This window comes from Thermobia domestica, chromosome 17 (genome assembly GCF_964235325.1).
Source record: "Thermobia domestica chromosome 17, izTheDome1.hap1.1, whole genome shotgun sequence".
Classification (NCBI taxonomy): domain Eukaryota; kingdom Metazoa; phylum Arthropoda; class Insecta; order Zygentoma; family Lepismatidae; genus Thermobia; species Thermobia domestica.
In genome coordinates, this window is record NC_137470.1 from 160,113,214 (window position 1) to 160,129,130 (window position 15,917).

General features: G+C 35.5%; 1 protein-coding gene across 3 annotated transcripts in view; it reads right to left on the reverse strand.

Moving 5' to 3' along the window:
- The window catches only part of Fhos (Formin homology 2 domain containing), a 792,187-nt gene that overhangs the window by 127,935 nt on the left and 648,335 nt on the right, over window positions 1-15,917 (reverse strand). For all 3 annotated transcript variants that reach the window (XM_081744509.1, XM_081744508.1, XM_081744510.1), the window contains 2 exons: window positions 6,842-6,970; window positions 1,388-1,641 (listed from right to left, as the gene is read on the reverse strand). In XM_081744509.1, the coding sequence (XP_081600635.1) occupies window positions 1,388-1,641; window positions 6,842-6,970 (383 nt within the window). The remainder of the gene's footprint in view (window positions 1-1,387; window positions 1,642-6,841; window positions 6,971-15,917) is intronic.

The following is a 15,917-nucleotide window of genomic DNA, read 5'->3' on the forward strand; positions in this document are numbered from 1 at the left end:
GATTTTAATCTTTCGTAATTTTCAAAATTATAAAATATGTATACCTCTAATCAATTAGAGAACACCGTAGTCTAGAGGTTGGACTCACTGAATTTGATTAGAGGCCGGTGCTTCCCAATTTTCAGCGTCCACCCAGCGTCGTGAGGCAAACTGGGGAGTGATGCGAAAACAAGACGTGACGGCGACTAGGATCCTGATATATGTATAAGTCCTTTCGCTGAACATTCATCAGACAAAGAAGGGAAGAATATATTGACAATATGTCTAAATGACATTGTTTCGGGAACGTAGGTAAAGCTTAAAACTAATATAGTCAGTTCCACAAGAACTCTTCATGGAGGAGATGTTCGGTATATATCTATACAGAAGAAGAAGTAACTGTACAACGTTAGGTACCGTGCCGTACTGGCGTTCATGTATCTAAAGAATTTGTTTTCCACGTCCGCCACGGAATTCCTATTTTCAAGCTTTTGTATCTACCTAGTAATATATCAAGGAAATGTGATGTTAATCTATATGAATAGAAATGAAAGTGACTATGTTTGTGACTTAGAAACTTTTGAATCACCCGACCAATCTCGGTCAAATTTTCAACATAGATGACGTTCGGATCTAGCATGATTTTTGTCATTTCACTTTGATGGTGCAACTTGTCGCAGGGAGAAGGGATATATATATATATATATATATACAAGGGCGGATCCAAGGGGGGTGCTACGGGGCTATAGCCCCCCCTTGACGCTCAGGTTTACACTGGATAAAATGGACTTCAATTCTGCTTTACACTGGATAAAACGGCAAATTATGGTTTTAGCCCCTCCCTTGATCATATCCTGGATCCACCACTGTGTATATATATATATATATATATATATATATATATATATATATATATATATATATATATATATATATATATATATATATATATATGATTGAAAATGACCGATATAAGTGTCGAATCCATAGTTTTCGGGGTCGCTGAGATGAACAGTGACACTTGCCATGTCGTTTAACTCGAAAATTCAGCCCCACAACTTAGGGGAGGGGGGAGATACAAAAATGATAAAAAATGATCGATATCAAAGAGCGCTTTAGTAATAGTAAAAAGTGACTGACTAACGGAACATATTACTATTGTTTGTTACTTTAACCCAGCGAAGCGCCTAATTGAAGCTAATATAGACATTAGATTTATTTGGGACAGAATGGAAATCCTGTCTTGAAGACGATAAACTTCCGACGTTCTTAGGCCATATATTTAACTAACATATACGAAAGAGTAAATATAGTTGTTGGCTAGAATATAGATGTAACATATTTTTCTCCTCTGTTATCACATGTAAGTGCTTACTACAAGTAATGATATATGAATACTCTTACTAACCTTTCGTTTCTTTGGCAGAGCCATTAATTTGGGGACTATCTGCTGCTACAGGAGAAGGCGAATGTGACGATCTCGAACTAAATGATTCCGTTTCTTCGTCATCGATAAGTGTCGATTGTAGGAGGGGCGAAATCACTTTCGAAGAGTTGATGATTGAAGAAGATAGAGGTGATGTCCCTGTGGAATGTCGACGGGATTTCCTTCGCTCAGTGGACTCAGATTCCAAAAGAGACTTCCGATTTCGTAGAGTTTTTCTATAAGAGAGAAAAAAAAATGTTTGTATAAATTAACTAAAGAGGAGGTACAAGGTAGAATGAATAAGGTATGATACAGAGAATCAGTGCTTCGTGTGATACAGAGCAACCCAAGAATTCTTGTGGACTTTTAGTATATTTGATTTTTTTTTTTCATTTAGTTAACTGAATATAATTTATATCATCAAATGCACCTACGTAATAATACGAGAAGAAGTCAAAAACTTACCGGAATTTCGTTGTAATTATTTATTACCACAATATGGGTACACATTCACTTAATCACCTTCAAAATAGGCTCCTTGAGAACACATTCACTTAATCACCTTCAAAATAGGCTCCTTGAGAACACATTCATTTAATCACCTTCAAAATAGGCTCCTTGAGAACACATTCACTTAATCACCTTCAAAATAGGCTCCTTGAGAACACATTCATTTAATCACCTTCAAAATAGGCTCCTTGAGAACACATTCACTTAATCACCTTCAAAATAGGCTCCTTGAGAACACACACACTTGTTTCACCGCTCCTGCCATTGTTGGAACAATGCTGAAAGTCCTGTTTCAGTATGTTTTGAAGTTCAGCCCTCGCGTTGGTCTGGGTGTGTGTATTCAATTGTGTCAAAAGGTTTATATTTGAGGTCTTTTTTGATCTTGGGCAAGACCCAGAAATCCGCTGGTGCTAAATCCGGTGAGTAGGGAGGCTGCTGAAGGAGGATTTGTTGCTCTTCCCCAAGGTCAATAATGATCTCAAAGGCAACCATCTTGTCCTGTAGAAGACATCCAAACCAACGCGACGGCTGAACTTCGGAACACACCAAAGCAGGACTTATAGCGTTGTTTCCAGCAATGACAGAAGCTGTGAAACAAGTACATGTGTTCTCAAGGAGCCTATTTTGAAGGTGATTAAATAAATGCTTATCTATATTGTAGTAATAAATAGTTACAACGAAATTTCGGGAACTTTTTGAGTGTCCCACGTATTGTAAACAGAACAGTGAATAAGATACGTGTGAACAAATTCACCTTAATAGTTGTCTAGAAGTTTCCCATTAATAAACAAAATTTGGCATTTCTGTAACTAATGCAGGAATCTGCAACCAACGATTACAGAACGGCATTAAATACATTTTAAAACATTCATTTTTCGGCACTGCAAAATGAAATGCTAAATATCTTGCTAAAATTTGTTTGAATTCAGTTAACATCTGAGAATTTTTAAATGTTTTTTCTTTTTTCAATTACTTTTAATTTGAATCAGTTTTACGAACATAAGAAGCAAGTGACTTAACTACCTGGTACAGGGTGGCCCCAAAGTCCCGTTACTCCTTGATAAATGCTAATGTAAGTTTTCTTGTTACCCTTTGATAAATGCTAATGAGATTGTGTGAACGATGTCTGATACTTCCAGTTACAGTATTGAAGAACGTGTTATTGCAAGTTCTTGGATGCATGAGAGAAACCACACAGGCAAGACACTGGCAGAAGTGCGTGCAGATTTCGAACAAGATTCCAACGAGATCAACAGGGTTCAAAAAGGACATCGTTGCACAAAACCGTTACTATACCACTGCCGAACTGACAGAAACTGTGAAACAGGGTTTCACTCAAGTTTCACCTGCAATGCTCTGTAAAAGTCGCACAGAACCTACGGCATATTATCCTTTGTCATGAGAATGACGGTTGACAGACTGATTCCTTGGACACTTAACTTTTCCTATCTCAATAAAACTTCTCGAAAGTATTATTGTTCGTATCATTCAGTTCTTTTGGTGTAGTTATTTACGTAAGTTTAGTGTTTTATGTTTCTTATTTTCAGGAGTAACGGGACTTTGTGGCCACCCTGTAGAAGATTTTAAAAAATGCATGTGAGGTAGCGATTTTATTCATGTTAATGGATTAAAGGTGAAAAGGGAATATAGTGGATCAAAGGTAGGAATATGGCGTACGACTGAGACAATGTAAACAGCATGCCCTATCACGGATATTTCAAGGAAGAAGAAAGGAGAAAGACGGAAGATAAATCCAGGAAGGATTAGAAAAGAACGTAAAACCAAAAATAAGGAAAGGAGAAAGGATGTCAGAGGAGATGAAGATAGGAATAATAAATGTGATGACATGGAGGAAGTAAGTAGATTGTAAAGATGAGAAAGAAATCGGTATAATAAAGGTGAGCGACATGAAATAGAAAAGAAAGGGAAAGAGACACTTAAGAAATTAATACAAGCGGAAAACAAGACGCAAAAAATGGAGTGGGCTTGTTGGTGAAACGGGATACATGGAAACATTAATAATGAAAGTGAAATGTGCGAGCATTAGAATTATGAAGAAATACCAGATGAGAAACGAGACACATGCTACAGACATACGCACCGAAGGCTGGTAACGGTAGAAATAAAGGGCTTCCTAAGTGCAGTGCAAAAGGAAATAACTGGAAATTGTAATAAAGGAACATATGAAAGCCCAAGTTAGAAAAAAGATGCTGAATAAGGCGCAGTGGAGCCTTTTTGCTGAGGAAACAGAAATGAAGCAGGGGGAAAGTTTGTTGCTTTTTGTTTAAGAAATGCGTGATTGTTGTAAAAACATAGTTAAACCGATGCTTTTAAGTACTTATTAAAGAAAAAATAATTTTATAATATAAAAAGTAATGTTTGGGAAATAAATGGAACAAAGACAGTAGTAAGTTGTTTCCTAGTAGTCCAAAGAAACACGGAAGAGCTAATACGATTAATAATACCTTCAAGTACACCAATATAATGAAGAAAAATGAACAGTGTAAGCTGGGAAGATAAGGAAAGAATACTAAAAGAATGTAGCAGAGAATTCCAGGTAAGAGTATGGAAATATTAGTTGTAACCAGAAATAGTCAATGCGGAATAAGAATGTAAATATTACCAAGAACATTTGTCAAAGTATCAGAGAAAATATGTGAGAAGCGGGAAGAAAAGAGAAAGAAAGTTGAAAGTGAAATTAAAAACTGAAGATAAGAAAGGACAAAATAGACATTTGGAAAGATAGTAAAAAGGAGTAAGAAAAGAGAGGGAGCTGAAAGAAACCAAGAAAATGCCAATATACAGTGCAGAAGGAAAAGCAATACTGTTGGAAAGCATTTACTGCAGAGTTAGAGAAAGATGCACAAGGAAATAAGAAGAGATTTTACAGTTTATTGTGTCAAAGAAGAAAACAACAGTTAATAAGTATGAAAAATATTTTAAAAAAAGAAAAGGTTACAAGAATGGACGATAATAATAGAAGAAGCACATAGTAGATATGTTTAACAAAAAATCGAAAAGGAGAAGGAAAGAGAGTAAGTTCAGGAGAGTTGGAAGAACCACAGAAAAGAAAGAAGAGCGGCAAAGCAACGTATTATGATATGGTACTCTATAACATGCTGAAGCCATCAGGAACAATTTAACAGACAGAGGAAGATTATGGAAAAAAAATGGGAAAATAAGCTGACGTAAGATGTGAGGTTGTAGAAGAAAAATTGTGGGAAGAAATGAAAAGATGAAAAAGCTTGGTCCACGCTTCAATTTAAGAAATGGATAAGAAGATTGGATAAAAGAGAAAGTTAGTATAGCAATCATGGATGAAAAAGAAAGTATTATCAAAATAATTATTGCTTCAGAACTAAAAAAAAAAAAAAAAATCATGAAGGTAAGCTTTAAATGTTTTTGGATATTCAATTGAATAACTAGTTTTGAAAAGGTCATGAGTCAGAAAATTGCGAGTTTGCATTGAATGTACTTTTTGTTGCTACGAATTGCTCTACACAAGTTGTTCGGTTGTTCATGTCGTACAATGACAAGAAAACTGCTTTTTCAAACAAAGGTCGATCATTTCATGTCTAGCAGGATTTTCAAAAATTAAATAGTTTTCTTTCGACCTTTTTTTTATAACTTTACTTTTCTGACTCACGACCTTTTCCAAACTACTGATTCAATTGTATTTAAAGACAAATACATCGACCAAATTTCGAAGAAACCTAACTACATAAAAGAAACCAGCGAATTTATAGACATTGTATTATTCCTGTGCAAATGCATATACATATTTGGAACAACAATAATTTATAAATATCCACCAATTGATAATAAAACAATATAATTGTATATTATATTACAGACAGTTGTACAAAAGTAGACTAAGGTTATGAAATTAAAATATACAATATCTGTAATTATACAGGGTTATTACAATTGAGTCATCAGGTTTTAAAGTCTTATAACTTCAAATATTTAATGCCCACCTATTTGTACTAATAACCAATCGAAAGAGCATACTTTAAAGTTTTGTTCATGTCATTGCAGGTTCCGTTGTGACTCACCAGGTGACAGGGTGATAACAGTTTGCAAAATGGCGAATAATCAACAGAAAGCATTTTGTGTGATGGAATATGTGAAGACAGAATCCGTCACCACCGTGCAGCGTGCGCTCCGAAGACAGTACAACATACAACCACCAACCCATCAAAGCATTTTGCAATGGTATCCACAGTTTAAGGACACATACTGCCTGTGTAAAAGGAAAAAGCTCCGGGCGACCAGCTGTCTCGGAGGAAACAGTGGGGTGCTCGAACATGTGTGGGCTGACTACCGCATAGATGTGTGTCGTGTAAGACAAGGAGCGCACATAGAACATTTGTAATGATGTGTAAGAAACTTGAAAATGCGCTTTTTTAAATGATGGATCAATCATTATTTTGTATGTAATACTTTGTGAAATACATTCATACAAAACCCGATGAACCATTTGTAATAACCCTGTATTTAAGTATATGTAAAACGTAGAACCAAAAGAAAAATGAAATAAGGCTTCCACTATCCTTTTATAGTCCGCGTCACCTGAATTGGCGTATGGCGTCAGCCAATAAGCTCACAGTGCGCTGATTCCAAACCTCCAGTGAGGAATGTAATCTTTTGTAATTGATTTTGTTCATATTTATGGTCATTTACGAATGATTAGATACCTCACTGAAGGTTTGGCAACAGCACACTGCAAGCTTATTGGTTGACACCATACGCCAATTTTAGTGACGCGGACTATAGTATTCTAATTGCATGTGAAAAATAGAAATGTTTCTTATATGAAACACAAATAATATTGAAACATGCCGGAATATAAGGTATTCATTTCATTAAGCTGCAGAAAGTCCTCCGAAATGTACATTACAGTCCGTCACCTAAATATAGAATTACCTGATAGTTTCATCTAACTGTCTAAGCGGAGCTCCATTCTTTTCTTCTCCATCCTCGTGAAGTAACACAGCCTCGTATATCTGGAACTGATGCAGAAGATCTAACTCCGTTCCTTGTTTGGACATGTATCTGCAAAAGGGAGAATACACTATATGTATCTATCTTTTTGAAGTAAATAAAAGAATATTAAAAAATATGAACAAAACATGAGGCAGAAGAGAAACAACGTTCTTCCAAGTATGTGCGTGAATGGTGGCGTTTTCAGGTGGAAAAGTCTGTTTTCAAATAGACCGATATAAGGAACTGTCGCAGTCACCATGTAGTATGCTTATCTCTCCTCATAGCGTATACATGAACAGTGTTATAGTGCCCATTTTTTAAGATCATACTAGAGGGAAGATGTCAAGAGTTTTCTGTCTTTTTCAATTCACAGGTTGCAATTAATGATTTTCGAAAATTATACTGGTGGGTGAATGAAAATAATATTTAGTTTCAACATTGACGAATATAAATGGCAAGAATCGGCAACCATAGTTAATTTACATAAATAATCAAATTTCCAACTTTCAGAATGACGAAGATTTTATAAATGTTTTTGTATGTACATAATATTCAAATCATATCAGGCATACTGACAATTGCTGTACTTTAATATTGTAATATACCACGTGTTAGTAATTGTAAACAATGTTACCTGCTCTTATTTGTTAACATCAATTACATCTATTTACCTTACGTGGCATTACTATAAGAAGTAGGTAACACACCACCAGTACTACCTACAAGTTATATAGCGACATGGGAGCGGCAGAGCCACTGCCGCCTGGAGTACCTATACAGGGTGTTTCAAAACAACTCCGACAACATTTGGGAGGTGATTCTTGACACAAAGATAAAACAAAAAGTATAGACCAACCTGGGTGTAGAAATCCGTCATTTCAGAGTTATAGGCTATCAAAACATGAAGAAATGATCATTAAAGGTCCATAGTTCCACAACTATTGGACCTACCGTAGTCGGGTCAAGACTTCACTTTGGAAATAATACGTGCGCTATCCAAAAATACATGTTTCAGAATCCTAAGGTACTTACGCAACAAATTTTTATACAGAGAGTTTGGTTATGGGCGTATAATTTGAAGTACTCACAACTACCTTTATAAAAATTGTTGCGGAAGTAGCGTAGGATTCAGAAACTTGGATATTTGGATAGGGCACATACTAGATCCTAAGCGAAGTCTTGACCCTACTACGATAGGTTCCACAGTTTTGGAGCTATGGAATTTTAAAGTTAGTTTTTGGATCAAAAGATCCAATATATTTCACACAAAAATTTTCTTGTACGCCTTATATCTGGAGAACTACATACAGTGTAGCCAAACCCAAACTATCAGTTAACTCAGTATGATGTGCTTATTCCGAAAAAATACGAAAACCCGATTTAGGAGCCGTTCCAAACTTTTGTGACCCCTGATCCAAAACTTATTATTTGCCAAGATCGCAATCTTTTGATCCATTTTTTGGATCATTCCGAAAATTCTTGTTTCATGTTTCCGGCAGCCTATAACTCCGTAAGGAAGCATTTGTGCACACAGGTTGGTCTATACTTTTCGACTTATCTTGGTGTGAGGTATCACTTCCCAAACGTTGTCGGCATTGTTTTGAAACACCCTGTATATACTGGAAAGCATTTGCAAGACAGGCACCATTTTTCAATTGTTTTTTGCTCTTTCTGCTTGCCTGGAGCACAAGTCTTTAGTTTGTTGTGGGGCTTTGTTTTTTTTATTATCATTATTATCTAGCTTAGCTTGCTCAGAGTTCTGTTGAGATTTTAATTTTAATTTTTTAGCTAGCTTTGGGGCTTTGTAACTTTTATCCCTCTCACTGCTTGCCTGTAACATTGGAGTTTTTTTTTACACCGCTTTACCTAGCTTGCTCAAAGCTTTGTAAAAATCCTGTCCTTGGCCACACGGTTTTAAGCTACTTAATTTTTACCTCACGATAAAAAGAATTGTACTTAAGTATTTCTGTAAATATTACTGTTACAAAGAACGTTTTTATAATAAACCGTTAGTGAGAGTTACGGCATCCTGTTACGGCATGGGCACAGCACAAAGATATTTGCTTTGTATCAATCTGGATTTATCGTTTAACTTATGTTTAACCAATGTTTAAAATAAGCTATCGCTTTCAATAATTTTACTGCACTTGTACATCCTGAACAAATACTCCGTAGTCTTTTCAGCATATTAAGGAAACCTTTAATATATAATAGAATAAGTCACACAATAACGAAATACATTACTGTCCATAGTACTGTATGTGCCGTCAAGCATAAAATTAATCTAGTTATCTCAGCAATTAATCTAAATCTAATGTGTTATTTTATTATCAAAATCTAGTTTCAAGTATCATCACAAATATCCAGTTACTGAATAAAAATCTTGAAACAAAAATTACCTCGAAAACATGGCCTATGTTTTCTATTTTATTTTTGCTAGTTTCAATCTCTCCTTTAATATAAATTATCATATAAAATTGAATGAACACTGTTAATTCACTGATATTTTCTTCTTTTTGAACAAGTTTAGATTCATTTTAAAATTAATCAACAATCCTAAATAATTCCACTGCTATCTGTTATGAATGTGCTCATCAACTTTCCAATGAACTGCGATAGTCACCAACGTAGCGATAACCGAAGTGTGATACGGGTAAGTCAAAATATAACAGCAACGACATGAAATGTGGAGGAACCGCAAATAAACAATACTGACCTGGTGCAATAACTTCCTTGCTTACGTGCAAGGACTATGACTATGAAAGGAACTCGGTTTCTCCTCACTCCATCCCTCGACAAACAACTCTTTTCTAAGTTAGTACTGTAGTAAGATATTGAAGATAAGTATTTACTGTTCTGCACGTATATTTATTTATTTTGTTCTTTGCAGATAAATAAGTAAAGAAATATTGCCATAGTAAGATAACAAGCAACACTACAAGGTGAGATCTAAAAGTACGGTGAATGTAGTCGCACAGTGCCACCTATCAACGTCGTATCAATTTCAACTGGTAAGCCCGATAGTCTAAACCAAGGATGTTATAAAATAGAGGATCTGCCCATACGTATCTTCATCATATGAACTCAATGAAGCCAAAAAACAACCGAGCATCGTCCGAGCCTGCACGTCTGATTGGTTACTCTCGTTTCCGCCATGATTGTTGGCTCGAAATATTGCGATATTAGTGGCGCGTAGTTGGCAGAGTAGGTGTGGCGAAGCTGTGACGTATGGCTTCACGATTTTGTTGTATGGGCAGATCCTCTATTTTATAACATCCTTGGTCTAAACCTTTGGTACAGTCAGTGTCGAGTTTGAACGAGTTGTGACATGTTAGTTGGCTTCCAGAGGAAAAAGAGTGAGGAGATGTTAACAGTGCCTGTCGCGCGCCAATATTAAGTTTTGTTCTAAGCTGCGAAAAAAGTGGCCAAGAAGCTCACTAAATGTCAAAATCAGTGTATGGCGATAAAGCGGTGGCATTGAAGACTGTTTACAAGTGGCATGAGCGATTCAAAAGCGGCAAAGAGTCGGCTGAAAACGAGAAACGATCGAGATATCCTTCGACGCCGGAAACAGATGAAAACGTGCCGACAGTAGCAGAAATGATTTGTTCAAATAGGCGAATGATTATTGTAGAGCTTTTCGGAGAATTAAACTTCTCGTATGGGTCTTTGAAAAGCTGTATGACCAACGATTGAATGGGAAAATTACTACCACACCTTACTTTTGATCCGTGAATTTTAGCCAAAAAAGTATTCCTGTCTGTCTACATTCGCTGTGCTCTCCGGATATAGCACTATACAACTTCTGGCTCTTCCCAAATATTAAAACTGTGCTTAAAGGAAAATGTTTTGACACCAACATTAAGAGGGCCATGACAGAGCAGCTGAACGCTTTTCCAAAGGAAGCCTTCCGGAAATGCTTTCAGTCATGGATTCAACGTTGGGCTGAGTTCATTGCTAGCCAAGGTCAGTACTTTGAAGGAGATTAAATCAAATTTCATGTAAGGTTATTACTTTGTTTCTAATCAAATTATTCACTGCATTTTTTGATTACACCTCATAGAATTGTTCATGAGACAGAAATTCATGTAAGTAACAATTTTTTAAAAACGACTTATGATTTAATGCGTTTTCTTCATTGTAAATTATCAGGTTGGTATTCCAAAAAAGATTTGATAGCTTTCCGATGAATGCCTGAGCGATACTCCGTTATGTTCTGTTTTAGTTCCTTCTTATTTTGTGTGAATAAATTCCCTCGTACTAAAAGCAACACGTATTCTGTTTCATTTAAAACCTAAGATATTTAATAAATAAAATATTAGAATTACTACTATATGAGAAATGTAAATATACATATAATAAATACTACTAGTGTTAATGTACTTGAACTGTTATGTTAACTATTTGAAATTACACATAAATGACGTGAATGATTGTAGAAAATAAGTGCAATGATATTTTAATATCACATATTTTGAATTAAAAAAAAGTATACTTTATATAATTTCTGCTGTACTTTTTCAGTTGTTTTCATTTTCCTTCCATCAACTACTCACCATTTTGATAGCATAATATTACATGTTTTATCTGAAGATAAAACTAAACAATAGCATTTAATGTTTAGTTATTTCTAAAGCAAAGAAACAGAACAAGAATAAGAATCAGTGTATTGCACGATCAAGTCATTAATAAACTATTTTATGATAAGACACTACTAGGTTTTTTTTTTTTTTTTTTTAAGTTGTAATTGGTGCAAAAGTAAGGCTAAAAATTTGATCCAATCAGTTCATATTGTGGCCTGATAATACATGCTGCTAAGAGTCTTACAAGCTCTAAAGATCTTTCGAAATGTTTCAAATACCAGATTTAACTCGGCTCTCCAGATATGAAGTCTATCAGTCAAAGTGACGTCGTATTTAGCAAAATATCTCAAATCGTTAGGTTTTTAAAAGAGGTATTTGAACTACTCACATTGTTAATGCTTATAACTTTGATGTCGTTTAATCATGAAGTTGTTGTTTAATTACTGCATAAATGCTAACATGGGAACCTGAAATTCCGTGTTTTTTGTTAACCTTATAATACTTATAAGTTTCATGTAACTTTCGAAAGTACTTCGTTTCAAGACCAGCTCTACCGTATGTGCAACACGTGCATTTGCACAGGGCGATGAGTTTCGAGAGACGGCAAAATCTGTCATAACTATATTACTTGCAATAAACATTTCTTGTTGGGAACAGACTTCATGATGATAGTAGTTAAATTTACTAAACTGATCTTCTAGTTTAATACTACATTCATAAATCATATTTAGGCAGCATTAGTTTAAGGTCACATGGACAGTGATAAAGCAAATGGTCAAACAAATCCCAGCATGAATAGCTTAATTGTTGTCAAATACAAGCACTTAATTCTCGAACAGTAGCGAAGACCTCTTTCATTTAGTTAGTTATCACAGTTTAGTCTTTTCTTTGTCATAAACAAATTCCTTATCACTGCAGATGAAAACAAGTTTTTTTTAATTTTTAACATGTAGAAGGGAAATCAAGAAATGAAGATAAAAGAGCTAGTTGTACTGGAATTGCAAACTGATATATTGAGATTGAAGCTCGATATTGAATTCTACAAAAAGGATTACCATATTTCCTCTCAGGTGTGTTTGCTTTATCTTTCACTAACATAATAGGTTATTACTTACGTTAAAAAAAAAGGATCGTATTTGTAGTGTTCAGGCCCCTTTCTGAGTGCGGTTGTCTTTCCTTTCCCTTCGTTGTTCATGAGGGGGTAGCAAACTTAAAGAGTTGTTCTTTCTGGAAAAATGGGGGTGTTATTGCACGAGAGGCAAATTGCCTATGGCCGACCCTGCTTCTTTTAATTGCCTATTAAATTGATTATTTGAATGGAATATTTCTGATAATGTGATTGAGTTCTTTGTGTCAATTTTGACTTTACATGCTTCACATTAAGAGTTCAGTTCCATGAGCTTCTTGTTAAATTAATACTATCACATGTCCGTGGGTTTTCTCAGGTTTCTCTCATTCCCTCCCTCATTCCACCCTTTATTTCATCATCTTTCACTTTTATTGAACACTCATCTGCTTTCGTTTAAAGGGTATAAATGTAGGACATTAGTAAAAGTAATACCATCACACACCTAGCATCACCTAAACGAAACTGAAAATGTATTTCATATAATTACTTGGAATAAGAACTCGGCCGTTACCTGTCCCAAGTTCGGATTTGAAAGGAGGAATATTGGAGCAGAAAAGAGGAGTCCACTCTATAAAACTGAACAAATGGAAGCATATGACTTAAGATTCTAGGTTAAATAATTATGCCTTTGCGATTATGGTCGCAAAAGGAGATATCCCCTCCACCATGACAGAGTACTGTAGGCCAATCCCCATGCATACCTGAAACTTCTATGATTAAGGAAATAACAATGGAAAATAATCGAAAGGATCTGTAGCTGGCTACGTTTGGCATGAAACAGAAAACGAGAATAGGTTATTGGAACGTAAGAACATCAGCAGAACCCAGTAAATTAAGGCAGGTAATAAAGACTAGACAGTTTTGGGCTAATTCGGGATGACTCCAAAGTTGAACCTTGAATCTGGGGACAACCTATATATATATATATATATATATATATATATATCCTGAAAGGGTTTGTCGAGCAAGTTGCTAAACAGGTTTCAATTGCTTGCCCGAAAGTGACCTCGCTTCTTTAGTACGTTCATTGCATATGCGTTAACTGCTCATCTAGAAGAGTTGTTTGATAGTTCACACGATAAAAGAACGTTCAATGGATTTTGAGTTACTAATTAAATGACAACTAGTCGTGGTGGTAATTTAAGCTCATTACTCGATCAAAAAAGCTCTTTCTTTGTAGCTACATAGACCCGGTTGCTCACCTTTCAGCACTGGGCCCTTTCGCCACTACAAGGCTCGGGTAATGAAAGGGAAGGAGGTTCCGGCTGGATGTTATTTATCGATGCTTAGCTTTTGTTTTTTTGCCATGTGTGAAAGCCATCTAATTCACAAGATGGTGTTGCCATAACTTGGCCTTTGTTTTTAAGGTATGAGGGCCACGTAACTCACACTGCCTCACGATCACTGTACGACGTGATAGTGAGGTTCCAGTGCCTCATGAAGGGATTCTGCCAAGTTGTTGTTCATGAAGAAGTGTTAGAAACTCAGTGGTTGGAGACTCCAATTACACTGAATGAAGCACTTCTCCATGCAATGTTCATCGTCCGGGATCGAACATTTTGAAAGGGATGGATTTTTTTTTTTGTGGAAACTGAAGGACAGGCTCTCACTGACTGACAAGAAACTGAAGCCTGTTTTGGAGCTTGCTCGACAAACCCTTTCAGGATATATATATAGGTTGTCCCCAGATTTAAGGTTCAACTTTACAATCATCCCGGGTAAGTTAAATCAGACGGTTAGATTTTGGAGAAAATAAGATGAAAAATGGAAATCAATTTTTCTATTCTGGACAGAGTGGAGACGATGCAATATATAGAAATGAGGTGAGATTGATATTAAGCAAAACCATCCGGAGAGCATTAATAGAATGGTATCCAGTCTCAGATAGATTATTTACGGCTAGATGTAAAACTAAAAAAAAGATACGTTACTATCTACCAGTGTCATGACCCCAACAGAAACCTCATCAGAAGAAAAAAACACGCATGCTACTACTCACTACAAAAAACACGCATGCTACTACTCACTACAAAAAACACGCATGCTACTACTCACTACAAGAAGCTTTCGAAAAGACATGGAAACGGGACATAAAAATTGTAATATGAGATCTAAATGCAAAAAAGTCAGGTTCGAAACGAAGAATTGTAAGAAGTGATGGGATCTCATGGACTAGGAACTTTGAATGAGAATGAAAAATGTTTGTTAACTTTTGTGCTAGTTCAGATTTAGTAATTGGTGGTATTATATTTCTACATAATAAATGTCACAAAATCTCGTGAGTATCTCTGGAGTATGCTACTGAAAAACAGATAGACCACATACCCATAAGTAAAAACCTTAACAAGATCACCGATAAATGTTAAGAATACGAGGAGCGGACGTCGTTAGTGGTCATCACTTAATGCGAAAGCAGAAGATTATAGCATCGAAGCAGAAATTCGAGCGCAAAACAAACCATACGATATAGGCAAATCAAAAATGGACGAAAAAAGTGAGGAATTTAGGGTTAAAGTTAGAAACCGCTATGAAATACTATAAACTTTAGAGGAAGATCAAGAGAACATTGAGAAATGTTAGGAACAAATGAAGAATACATACCACAGCATCAGTGAAAAAGTAGTTGGTTACAAGGTTATACTAAAGAACAGATACAGTAAGATAACTGAAATATAGTCAGCGAAAGGAGGAAAATAAGAGCTAAATTAAATATTTGTAAGACGAGGAGGATAAAAGGACAGATCCATCATGAATATGCAGATATTGGTAACAATGTTTAGAAAAAGATTTGCAGGTCGCAGAAAGACAAGATATTAAGGAATTATATAAAATTACAAAACTACAGAGTATAAAATTTCAAGGAAGAGATTTATATATATATTTATAGGGAAGCTATTGGCGCAACAGGAAGAACAATTGCAAAAATGGACGAAACACTATTAAGAAATCTACACTACAAAATTACAGTTACTAAAGAAGAAAGCTAAGGGAACTGGACTACAAATAACTCATGCAAAACAAAACCAATGAAAATAAAGTCAAGTGTAAAACGAAAATTCAGGATCCATGATGGACTTTAAAGAAGTATATTGACAAAAATGGGCGAGGGAAAGAAATATGCCAAAAGACAAATCGAACAAGCAAATGGGGCATTCGCCCAATCGTATCCAGTGTGGAGAAATGCTAATATTTCAAAGCAAATGAAGATTCAAATTTTCAACTCAAATGTGAAATCAGTCTTACTGTATGGCTGCGGAACACGGAAAATGACAGCTATAATCAGCAAATAACTACAAACATTTGT